At 47.9% G+C, this 12,773-nt stretch overlaps 1 protein-coding gene across 1 annotated transcript in view; it reads left to right on the top strand.

Moving 5' to 3' along the window:
- Positions 1 to 12,773, top strand: part of SH3PXD2B (SH3 and PX domains 2B) — a 122,458-nt gene that overhangs the window by 98,059 nt on the left and 11,626 nt on the right. The window contains exons 10-12 of the mRNA XM_069556057.1: positions 2,524 to 2,750; positions 4,331 to 4,380; positions 5,263 to 5,388. Coding sequence (XP_069412158.1) covers positions 2,524 to 2,750; positions 4,331 to 4,380; positions 5,263 to 5,388 — 403 coding nt within the window. The remainder of the gene's footprint in view (positions 1 to 2,523; positions 2,751 to 4,330; positions 4,381 to 5,262; positions 5,389 to 12,773) is intronic.

The raw sequence follows: 12,773 nt of genomic DNA, 5'->3' as shown, positions 1-12,773 counted from the left end.
TTAGTAATAAGAGTCCTGGGAACTCCCTCCTTGGTTACTCTGGTGGGCAGGCTGCAACCTTGGGAGATTTAGGCAAGAGAGGAAGTCTGGGGGCCCTCCCCTGTGGTGTCTTTGCCATGGTGTGAGGCAGGACACTGGGGCCAGTCACCTGGGGCTGAGTGTGTGACGCTTCATTCATTGAGCAAACCTACACCAGAATCTATTCTGGGCCAAGCTGTATTCTGAAGACTGGGGACTCAACAGTAAGAAAAACACAATAGTTTATACCCATAGGCGTGGAAGACAGACTCGGACACACATACAGGGCAGGGCAGTGAGTGAGTGCGGGAGGAATGCGTGGGGGACTTTGGAGCCCAGAAGACAGCTCCGCAGCCTGGGAGTCAAGAAGGCTTCCTGAGAGTCAGGACCTCAGAACTGAGGTGTGAAGGCGCACTTAGGACAGTGACGGGCTTCCCTGGCGGTTCAGACGGTGAAGGATCTGCAATGTAGGAGACCCAGATTCGGTCCCTGGATGGAGAAGAAGGGAGTGACTGCCCACTGCAGTATTCTTGCTGGGAGAATCCTGTGGACAGAGGAGCCTGCTGGGCTACAGTCCCTGGGGTTGCAGAGAGTTGGACACGACTGAGCCACTGACACTTCCTTCAACATACACTTAGGATGACGGTGACAGCTCGCGTGTCTTGAGTGTGTTTTATCTTGTGATAGAAGAAATTATCCCCGACCTGAGTGGCTCTGGAATGCAGGTGGCCTGATGGGCTCAGGGTCCCTCACACGGCGGCAGCAGGATGTTGCCGTGGTCATCAGAAGCTTTGGCCGAAGCTGGAAAGTGGCAGAGCCAGGATTTGAGCCTGTGCCTTTCCCACCCCAGAGCCCACTCAGCAGTGCCTCTCTGTTTATGGCTTCGGGCCTCCAGATGATGAACTGTCTCACGGTGATGCCTGCATCGTGTGGGGCCCAGCACTTTCCAGCTGGCACGAGATTTAGTCCTTCTCAAAGGATGTTTTAAGATTGATAGACACCAAAATCTGCAGATTTCCGCCTCCTTATAAGCTTGCTTCTTGTTGAAAAGGACCCTTCTTATTGGAACACAGTGCTGTTTAGTGTTTACAGTGATTCTTGATGAGAGGTGGCCCTGCTATGTCATCTCCAGTCCATTAGGCAATTCCCCAAAGGTCTGGGCACCTATTTTGCGGTTCAGACTAGTGGTCTGCTGGCAAATGTTTAACAGCCAGTTCCAGAAGGAAACAATGCTCTTGAGTGGTGGTGTTTGCCAGTTTCCGTGGTGTAAATCGTCCCTCCGTGGTAGATTTCAAGCTTCCATTGTGACGGTGCTGAACGTGGAGCTGGGAAGGGACGTGAACAGTTGGCTCTCACAAGCCGCCTCCTGCACACCTGCGGTCCCAATCAGCCCCTCCGGTCATGCTATTCAACCACACTCCATTGTGCAGAGAATTAAATGATTGTTACACTTGTTCAGTTCCCTTTGGAATTCAGTGAGCTGGGCTCTTAGGGTGTCAGTCATTCTGGAGTTCAGTGACCCTTGGTTACCCTAGAACCAGCCCCCGACCTGTTCCATTCCCACCTGAACACGTTTTAATCTGCTTGTGACCGGAGCCCCACCCTGCCTACACCAGGCTTTGCACCGGCAGCTGTGGCTGCTGGGAAGAGGCTGCAGAGCAGAGGTGAACAGCACAGACAAGTGCCAGCTGTCTAGGGCTGAACCCATTCCTGCCACCCACCCCCCCCACTGGATGGATGAAATGCGTCAATAGCTGTAAAGTGCTTGAAACAGGACTGACACGGCGTAGGTGTGCGTCAGTGGCAGTTACCGTCGCTGCTGTCACTGCAGTGATGACTGTATGGGATGTATAAGGGCTGTAGCAGAGCTCTGTGGCCGCTCACTCTTGCCAGTTCCGTTGACAGTTTGTCCACTTGTCCCCTTGTTTCTTCATTCAACTCACGGGCAGTGAGGCCCCACGCAGAGATGAATCACCCGTGATCTCCACCCCCAGGACCTCACATTCTAAGTAGGGAAACAAGACCATCACAGCCAAGTGGCACTGTGTATTTTGGATAGGATGCTGTTGTGTGTGCAAGACCACCAGGGCACCATGGAAGGAGGCTCAGGAAAGCCTTGAGAGGGCACCTTAGGCAGAGCTGGGATGATAGAGAATGGGCTTTCCAGGCAGAGGGTCTCCCAGAGCAGAGCTTTGGGCAAGGGGGTGAGAGAGAGTGGAGCATTTGGAAGGCTGCAGGCTACATGGGGTGGGTGGGGTGTGGAGGTTGCCGTGAGAACCAAGGCTGGGGAGGCAAGGAGAGGCCAGACTGGGGAGGCCTTGAATGCGCACCTGGGAGCTTAGGCTTCATCAGGAGGCAGCAAGCAGTATGCCAGTCTCTGGCCCTGGGCAGTGATGGTCCATCGTTCTACCATCTGGGGCCGGAAGGGAGATTCATTGTAGGAGCTCGGCTTCTTCCTATGGGCCTGGCAGAGCAGGCTAGATGACATCTTTCCCCTCCTCCCAGGTATCAGGGCAAAGAGGGCTGGGCCCCAGCCTCCTACCTGAGGAAGAACAGTGGGGAACCCTCACCCCCGAAGCTGGGCCCTGGCTCACCCGCCCACGTGGGCGTCCTGGAGCTCGACGGTGTCTCCCGGCAGCAGAACTCGGCGGGCCGGGAGAAGGAGCTGCTCAACAACCAGAGGGATGGCCGGATTGAGGGCCGCCCTGCGCCCGACAGTGACATCAAGCAGAGTAAGTGGCACCCACCTGGCTCCCAGAGGCACGGCAGGTTCTGTGTCCAGAGCTGTTCACGGGCTGTCCCTCACCCTCACAGCAGCCCCGCCACCCTCCATCCTGCAGATGAGAAAATGGGCTTGTAGCCCCAGATCACTTGTTTCCAGATCATCCCACCAGCAAGTTGCAGAACCTGAGTGGAGAGATGTGGCTGTCCTACTCAAGCTGTGGTTTTTCCACTGTCTCGTGATAATCACCAGACCCCCTGTTTCTCAAGCCCCTACCGTGTGCCAGGAATATTACAATCAGTCTCGCTGATCCTTCGTAACAAACTTTGTAGGACTCACTGCTTTTGTTTTACAGATTAGGAAGCAGAGAGATGAAGTGGTTTGTCCAAGACCACCCAGATAGTGAACAGTGGGGCTTGAACCCACAGCCTTCTGACTCAAGGGCCAGTGTTCTCTCTGCAGGGCCTCATTTCTGAGCCTGGGGAAGAAAAAAATGGACCCTGTGTTGGGTTTACTCCGAAGATAGTTCTTTACTTATCTTGCTTTTCAGAACTTTGTTGTATATATTTGACAACTGAATGTTCCCATCTGAGAGTAGGCTGTCTGGCCACATCCCATTGGCCAGACTCAGTCAGAGGATGAGATGGTTGGATGGCATCACTCGATGGACATGAGTTTGAGCAAGCTGCAGGAGTTGGTGATGGATGGGGAAGCCTCGTGTGCTGCAGTCCATGGGGTCACAAAGAGTCAGACATCACTGAGCAACTGAACTGAATGAACTGAGTCCCGTGGCATTACCTAGCTGGGAGGGAGTCTGGGAAATGTCATCTTTATGTAGGCAGTCAAGTGTCTGGCTAAAATTCTGTTGCTATTTATTCTAATAAGAGACAGAGGAAATGGGTATTTTAAGAGTTTAGCAGTCTTCCCAACACCCCAACTGCCAAACCACCCCTCTGTGTAGACTCAAACCTGATCAGCTGTGGCAGCATGTGGGGTGCCTTCCTCAGTAGTCTGCCTTTAGCCAGGAGCATTGGCCCACTGCAGAGTCGTCCTCTTCCTGACCCAGAGCAGGAGCAGCCCAACTCCAGAGTTAAAAACCCCTGAAGTCATCAGTCCAAGTTTGTTTGGCTCTGTTTATGCATTATTTGTGTTTGCTCCAGAGCAAACAAAGACAGGGGCAGTAACATTAATGCATCCCTGCCACATGCCAAGAGCCGAGCCTATACTGTGGACTTTCATCTCCACTGGTTCCTCCAGGAGGCAGGCATTATCCCCACTCCTCAGAAGAGGGCCACATGGCTCAAAGTCACCTAACTTGTTGCCTCCCACCTCACATTACACTTGTTGCCTTTCCTGGAAGGCTTTCCGTCGCTCCAGGACTCAGAAGCATCCTATCGCTAATAGAGAGTCCTAGACCTAATCTGTGTGGCCCCGCCCCCACCAGGCTCCTCCCACAGGAAGCGTCACAGCCGCTCCCTGATGCCGCAAAACATGATACCTCATCTCCTGCAGGAGAGGTTAGATCTGTCATGGTGTCCACCTCAGGGATTATGTTCATCGTGTGTGAAACAAGATCTCGTCTCTTTATAGGATCACCCAAGATGAGGCAGAGACCCCCTCCTCGCCGAGATATGACCATAGTAAGTGGACTCTTGCAACTGGGGAGCCAGCCCCCGACCTAAGACTGGCCGCCAACACTCACCTCGCCCCTTCCAAGGATGAGTTCTTTTACACAGCAGCCTTGTGAAGCTAATCCCATTGACAGGTGGAAGAACTTGGGTCCAAGGAGATCACACAGTTGGCCTATGGCTTTGTGACAGTTGGACCTGGGCGTGTGCTCTCTGCCTCCTGAGCCCACTCTGCTTTGTCTGAAATGAGTCTTCTCCAATAAGGTGGCTTGAGACTGAAACAGAATGAGGCACACATTTCTCTTATGGTGCCATTCTGGCATTTTACTCTCATATTCCGTTTTTAATTCTTAGGTACCTTTCTAAGCAATACTGTGAAAAATGGGCCTCTCGTTTTTGGTGTCTGCCATCTACTGAGCACCTACTGGGTGCTAAGCAGTATGCTTGCTCATGTTTCACTACGTGAAATCATCGAATGCTCATGGTGACCCCACCAGGTAGATCCTGTTATTATCCCCATTTTACAGGAGATGAAACTGAGGCTCTCAGGAGGGGAAGGGCTTTACCCAAAGTCACACCAATGTGTCTGACTTGGAAACCTGTGTTCATTTCACAACCCTCGTTATCTCTTAAGTTCAGAGAATATTGTCCTGCACCCAATTTTCATGACTGTAGGCAAACGTCCCAAGTTTTTTCTTATCACCCTAAAGCTGAAGGGCCAGCGACCCATCTAGAAGATGATGATTAGTGATCCCCTTTGTTTTGTCCCTTAGAATCCAGATGGGCCCACCAGCATCCCTTTAAGGGTGATTGTGTGCCCCAGTCCCTTAGCCCCTCATTCAGCACTGGGGAATGGAGTTATATGGGATTTAACACTGTGTTTAATTGTACCAGCCTCGAGGTCTCAACCTGCCCAAGCCTCCCATCCCGCCTCAAGTGGAGGAAGAGTATTACACCATTGCCGAATTCCAGACGACCATCCCTGATGGCATCAGCTTCCAGGCGGGCCTGAAGGTTGAAGTGAGTGGAGCTGGTGTCCTTTTGCCTACTTGTGATTCTTTTTCTTTCTCAATTTTTTTTTGGAGTATAGTTGACTTGCAATGTTGTGTTAATTTCGGTGGTAACAAAAAGTGATTTGGGTATATTTTTGATAACATCTTACAGAAAAACCAGAACAAACTTTTTGACTAACCCAATACTTATATATATTTTCTTTTTCATGTTCTTTACCATATGGTTAATCACAGGATATTGAATATAGTTCCCTGTGCTGTCCAGTGGAGCCCTGTTGTTTATCCGCACTGTATGTAGTACTTTGTATCTGCTGACCCCAAACCCCCAATTCATCCTTCCTTCTAGTCTCTCCTCCCCTTAGCAACCACAAGTCGGTTCTCTATGTCTGTGAGTCTAATTCTATTTCATAGATAGGTTTATTTATGTCATATTTTAGATTCCACACATAAGTGATATCATACCATAGTTGTTTTTCTCTTACTGACTTACTTTACTTAGTGCAATAATTCTGTGCTGTCCATGCTGCTGCAGTTGGCATTCATTTTTTATGAAGGAGTCGTACGCCATTGTATCTCTATGTGTGCGCACGCACTATCTGTATCATCTGTCAGTGAGCGGCACTCCACTGAATCTCTGTGTGTGCGCACACTGTATCTTTATCATGTCAGTGAGTGGCACTCCATTGTATCTCTGTGTGCACACTGTATCTCTATCATCTGTCAGAGAGTGGCATCTCTGTGTGCACACACTGTATCTTTATCATGTCGGTGAGCGGCACTCCATTGTATCTCTGTGTGCACACTGTATCTCTATCATCTGTCAGAGAGTGGCATCTCTGTGTGCACACACTGTATCTTTATCATGTCGGTGAGCGGCACTCCATTGTATCTCTGTGTGTGTGCACACTGTATCTCTATCATCTGTCAGAGAGTGGCATCTCTGTGTGCACACACTGTATCTTTATCATCCGTCGGTGAGTGGCACTCCGTTGTATCTCTGTGTGCACACTGTATCTCTTTCATCTGTCAGAGAGTGGCATCTCTGTGTGCACACACTGTATCTTTATCATCCGTCGGTGAGTGGCACTCCGTTGTATCTCTGTGTGCACACTGTATCTCTATCATCTGTCAGAGAGTGGCATCTCTGTGTGCACACACTGTATCTTTATCATCCGTCGGTGAGTGGCACTCTGTTGTATCTCTGTGTGTGCACACTGTATCTTTATCATCCGGTGAGTGGCACTCTGTTGTATCTCTGTGTGTGCGCACACTGTATCTCTATCATCTGTCGGTGAGTGGCACTCCATTGTATCTCTGTGTGTGCACACACTATCTGTATCATCTGTCAGTGAGTGGCACTCCGTTGTATCTCTGTGTGTGCACTCTGTATCTTTATCATCTGTCGGTGGACGTGGAGGTTGTCTCTACGCCTTGGCTGTGAATAGTGCTTCAGTGAACACTGAGCTGCTTATCTGTTTGAGTTAGAGCTCTACCTGGATCTGTACCCAGAAGTGGGATTGCTAAATTGTTTGGCAAGTCTCTTTCCGGTTTTGTGAGGAACTTCTTACTGTTCTTTCATGGCTGCACCAATCTATATTCCCACCAACAGTTGGGAAGGTTCCCTTTTCTCCACAGCCTCTCCAGCATTTGTTATTGTAGATTTGTTATTTTAATGATAGCTCTTCTGACCCATGTGAAGTGATATTTCATTGTAGTTTTGATTTGCATTTCTCTAATAATTAGTGATAGTGAGCACCTTTTCATGTGCCTATTGGCCATCTCTGTGTCTTCTTTGGAGAAATGTCTGTTTAGGTCTTCTGCCTGTTTTTCGGTTAGCCTGTTTGCTGTTTGTTGTTGAGTTGAATGAGCTGTTTATTTATTTTAGAAATTGAGCCTTGTCAGTTGCATCATATGTAAATATTTTTTCCCGGCCCGTGGGCTGTCTTCTCCTTTAGTTCACGGTTTCCTTCGCTGTACACAAGTTTGTACTACTTGAGATTCTTGGTCTAGGCACCATCCCCCACTTCTGCATTTTTTAAATTTTGGTAACAGCTTTATTGAGATATAATTTAGTATGGTTAGAAAGCTGTGCAGCCATCACCGTAATCAACGTGAGAGCAGTTCATCGCCCAGATAAGGAGCCCTGTGCACGTTAGCAGTGCCTCTCCATTTCTCCTCATTCCCTCTCAGTGCCCCTGCCCCGGCCTTAGGCAACCGCTTCTCTGTTTTCTGTGTCCAGAGATTTATCACTTTTAGGCTTTTCATATGCGTGGAATCATATACCATGTGGCCTTTGTGACTGGCTGGTACTCTGTTTCTGTCACCTCCTTCCCTGCTTGCCTCTTCTCTCTCATATATTTTCTCCTCTCCCATTTCTCTTCTCTTTCTCATGGGGTTAGAGCTTGAAGGGAAGTCCATAAGTAATGGAGAAGCAGTTAGGTGCCAGCCACAGCACTCAGCACCTCACAGGCTGTCTCCCTTAATCATATTACCATTTATTCTTATGAGGCAGGAATGGTTCAATCCCTGTTTTTCAGATGAGGAAGTTGTGGCTCAGATAAAAGGTGCTATTCAAAGTCACACAGCCAAAAGGTGACAGAGTCAGGATTTGAACCCTTGTCTGTCTCCAGATTAGAACCAGATGTATTGACAGCCTGCTGTTTATCTGCCCAGTATTTGAGGATCTCAGGAGGATGGAGACCGTATCTGTTTTTTTACTTCTGTAACCCCAAAGCTAGCACAGTGCCTGGCACATGGTGGATTTGCAATAAGTGTTCGTAAATCAATGAAAATCCATCTCCCCGCTAGCCTCCTGCTAGTACCCAGAAAACCAGGGAATGTTTTTCTCTTCATTCTCGCCTCTAACCCTGTCTGGTGCACAGTAGGTACTCAGAGAGCCATTCCTTTACGAATGCGCATTTGAATGAATGACAGGTACAGAGAGTGGACAGATGATTATGAGCCAGGGCATGAGTGTGGTATGTGTCCTAAGCGTCTGTGTCCTGGTCGTGCTGGGGCCTCCCTGTGGCATGGGGGCCTCTCTGGTTGCCATGTGTGGGCTTAGTTGCCCCACAGCATATGAGATCTTAGTTCCCCAACCAGAGACAGAACCCGTGTCCCCTGCTTTGGAAAGCTGATCTTTTTTTTTTTCTATTTTAACTTCTTATTTTATATTGGGGTGTAGCTGATGCTGAAGCTGGAGCTCCAATACTTTGGCCTCCTGATGCAAAGAGCCGACTCATTGGAAAAGACCCTGATGCTGGGAAAGGTTGAGGACAGGAGGAGAAGGGGGAGACAGAGGATGAGATGGTTGGATGGCATCATTGACTCCATGGACATGAGTCTGAGCAAACTCCAGGAGATGGTGAAGGACAGAGAAGCCTGGTACACTGCAGTCCATGGGGTCACAAAGAATAGAGTCAGACAGGACCGAGCAACTGAACACCACTAGGTGATTAACAAACAATGCTGTAACGGTCTCAGGTGAACAGTCCAGGGGCTCAGCAGTACATATGCATATATCCATTCTCCCCTAAACTTACCTCCCATCCAGGCTGTGGAAGGTGGATTCTTAACCACTAGACCACCAGGGAAGTCCCCTAAGGGTCTTCAGTCCCTTTTCTAGACCTCCAAAGCACCCAGCATTTTCCGCAGCTCCGACGCCTCCCGCCTCCGTCTTCCTCTTGCGTCCCGGAACAGTGGCCCGGGAAGCCCAGGAGGAGGTGCTTCCCATAGGCACACTGTGTGCCTCTCCACCACTGGTTCTGCCCAAGCTGCTCCAGAGATGTCTTAACGCCCAGTGCTCTCCAGTCCATGCAGGCATCAGGGGGACTGTCTGAAGTGGTGTTTAAAGAACCTGAGTTGAAGCCTCTCAAACTTATTTTTATAAAACTCAAGTCCCAATTCTCACAGAGAAACTGAAGAGACAGGAGAAATACCTCCAAGATTCTGAAAGGGTTTTTATCTGCTCTTGTTATTTTTCTCCCAGTCTGTTCTTACTAACTTCAAGTCCACAGAGCAATCTCTCAAGATATCCTGCTTGGGCTTCAAGATAAATTCTATGCCCAGTTCTCCCATTTTGCTGTTGCAAAACATGTAGATTATTCTGATGTGAAACATACGCCTGTTTCTTAACATCTTTCCACATCAAAAGCTGTTCTTCCTCCCACTGCTGATCTGCCTTATTTTCACTGCTTTCCTCTGAACCCCTGCCCCACTTCTCTTGCTCTCTCTGCCTTTTGTTGTCTGAGTCATGTCTGAGTCTCTGTGACCTCATGGACTGCAGCACACTAGGCTTCCCTGTCCTTCTCTGCCTTTAACCTAGCTCTTAGCCCGCTGCCTGCTTTCTAATGGAAAGCACTCAAGGCCATTCTTTGAATGGAACCTGGCATATCAAAATCCAGCTTATTCTTCACATCCCTGCCTCGTCTGGGAAGCCTCCCTGGGTTCACAACGGCGTCCCTTCTCTACCCTTTGGGTAGTTTCTGTGGGTTTGTGTGGGTTTCCCAAGTGGCTCAGTGGTAAAGAATCCGCCTGCCAACACAGGAAGCATGGGTTTGATCCCTGGGTCGGGAAGATCCCCTGGAGGAGGAAAGGGCAACCCACTCCAGTGTCCTTGCCTTAGACTCCATGGACAGAGGAGCCTGGCAGGCTGCAGTCCATAGGGTTGCAAGCACTCACACGTGCACGATGGGTCCATACATTTTCAGTCCTTTACTAAGCGCAGGCCCTTATTTGTGTCCAGAATGCTTTCTTGTTTTAATTCTATTTCTGGCTGTGCTAGGTCTTTGTTGTTGTACACAGGCTTTCTCTAGTTGCAGCAAGCAGGGGAGTCTTCCCAGACCAGGGATCAAACCTGTGTCTCCTTCATTGGCAGGAGGATCCTTACCCGCTGGACCACCAGGGAAGTCCCATAATGCTTTCCTGACATTATGATGAATGAATGTTATTCTCCCCCATTCTTCAGTGATTGACTTTTGAATTCCAGTCATCTTCCCTTGGCACGCTGAACAGATTGTTCATTCTCTTCTTGCATCGACAAGGTGCTACTCTCAACTGTTCCTTGTTCTCGTTTTCATTAGCTGTCCTTCCTCTGATTTTCTCAGGAGCTCCTCACTGCCTTTAAAATGCTGACATTTCTCTACAGCATGTTTAGGGACCTTTCTTTATTTTTATCCTGCTCAGCATATGGTGGATCTTTTCCATTGTAGGACTAGGAGATATACCTATAAAATTTCCCACTTGTACATACTTAAATATCAACTATCTTCACTCTTTTTTATTCTTCCCCTCTGGAATGGTTATGAAACAGTGTAAGAACTCCCTGTCTCTTAATTTTTCTTTCATATTTTTCATTTTCTTCACTTTGTTCTGCATTCCTGGTATATTCTGCTTCGTTTTTTAGTCCATTAATTGTTTTTTTTTTAACAATTTAGTCTCTTTTTTATTTTATTTCAGCAATTATCATTTTTATTTCCAAGAGCTCTTACTGATTCTTTTTCATAGTTACCTGTTCATGTTTCACAATAGCCTGTTCTTTCGTGATTTCTATACTGCTCTTTATCTGCCTAAGAATATTAAATGTGTTCTTGTTCATGATCTCTTTCCTCAATGTTAAATCCTTTGCAGTGGTGTTGGTATTTATTTCAGTTCTTTTCATGGTGTTAGTACTTGGGCTCTACAAAAAGAGGCAACAGACAGTCAAAAGCCCAGCTGGGGAGTATCTCCAAGGGGCTAGTGGACTTCCAGTGGCTTTAGCACCAGATTAGAGACTATGAGCAGTGTCATGCCTCTGACCCAAGCTTACCTTTCCACTGTTTCCACTTGTGAAAACAGTGCTCTCTCCACGTGCTTTACAGAAAAGGAGTAAAGGGCACAGAGGGGTCAACCGGCACGGTTGCTTCTGCCCTGGTATCGCAGGTAATCAGTCCCCAGTGACTTGTCCCCGGACCTCACTAATCCTAGATTCTACCTCCTGGAAGCCTGGCAGGCCTTTTGCGGCAGAACCCCCTATAGCATTCCTGGGCCACTGCCCCCACTTACAACTTCCATCCATCAGTGATTCCTCACAATTCCTGGCCCACTAACTTCTTGTCTGCCTCCTTCTGAGCCTGGCTTTGTGTTCGTTTATTCATTTCCTGGCTTTATTGCACTAAAAGTAAACTGCTGTTCATGCCATCTCCCATCGTGAAACCAGAAGTCTGCTTTGCAAATTATAAAAGTGTTTTGTTGTTTTCCCCAAGAGTGCTAAAAACCATGATAAAAACTTTTCCTTTAAGACGAGGAGTTCCCAGCATTTTGTGCAAACACACACCGCTGTTTGAGCATGCCAGCTAACACGACATTTGCTGATAAGCACCAGTACTCGTTGGCTTAGAATGTTACAAAGTCTACCAGGGAATCCCAGACATTGTGCTGATGCTGAGGGCTGACTGTGTGCCATAGGGAGTGAGTGGATCCCTGGGGTTTTCTGGGGAGCTGGGGAGTCTCCCTTCAAGGCCCCACCCCCACTTCAAGCAGACCCTTCCCCTTTCTTGTTTCTGGCTTTTATCCTGCCTGCTGTTGCTCAAGCTAAGCCAATAAATAGCTCACATACCCAGCATTCTTTTCCAGAAGCACAGATGTAACCCATCCTTGAAACTTCTCTGCTTTAATTGTTCTATGATGTTGGCATAGGTTCTGCCAGTGGTGACTTGAAGGATTCAGGTGAGAAATAGTTGTCCCTAAAGTTTTTGGTTTAACCAGGTACTCTTCTCTTAACGTGATAAACACTGTTATCCTTTGTTTTCTTCTCTTTCAGTTTTGCTTACTGGTTGTATTCAACACCCTCTTAGTGTTCAGAATTCATTAGTGGAAGCGCAGCATTCTAGCAGTATAGTTATAGGAATACCTTAGTTCTTTGTGTGGTTTATGTATCTTCAAGACATGTTTTACTAATGATGATATGATGATACAGGCACTTATCTGTGCCAGGTCCCTCATATCCTTGATAACTAATCTTCACAGAAGTCCCAAGAGGTTGATGATATGTTCAGCCCATTTTATACATGTGTTTGCGACAAAGAGAGGTTAGGTAAATGTCCAAGGTTACATATCTAGGAAGTGCTGGAGCTGGGATTTGAGCTTAGATCTCTCCTGTTTTAAAGTCCATGCTATTTTCTTTCATTTCCATTCTTGTGATTTTGCATTTGCTTTTAAAGCCAACTTTGGAGATACTGCAGGTGCAGCTCCAGACTACCACTATAAAGCCAAATTACAATAAAGCGAGTCACGTGAATGTGTTGGTTTCCCAGTGCATATTAAAAATATGTTTGAATTCCCTGGTGCTCCAGTGGTTAGGGCTGTACGCTTCCACTTCAGGGACTGTGGGTTCAGTCCCTAGTCAGGGAACTA

Source organism: Ovis canadensis, chromosome 16, assembly GCF_042477335.2.
Source record: "Ovis canadensis isolate MfBH-ARS-UI-01 breed Bighorn chromosome 16, ARS-UI_OviCan_v2, whole genome shotgun sequence".
NCBI lineage: Eukaryota > Metazoa > Chordata > Mammalia > Artiodactyla > Bovidae > Ovis > Ovis canadensis.
The sequence above is the reverse complement of the archived record's forward strand: the minus strand, read 5'-3'. Positions and strand labels throughout refer to the sequence as shown.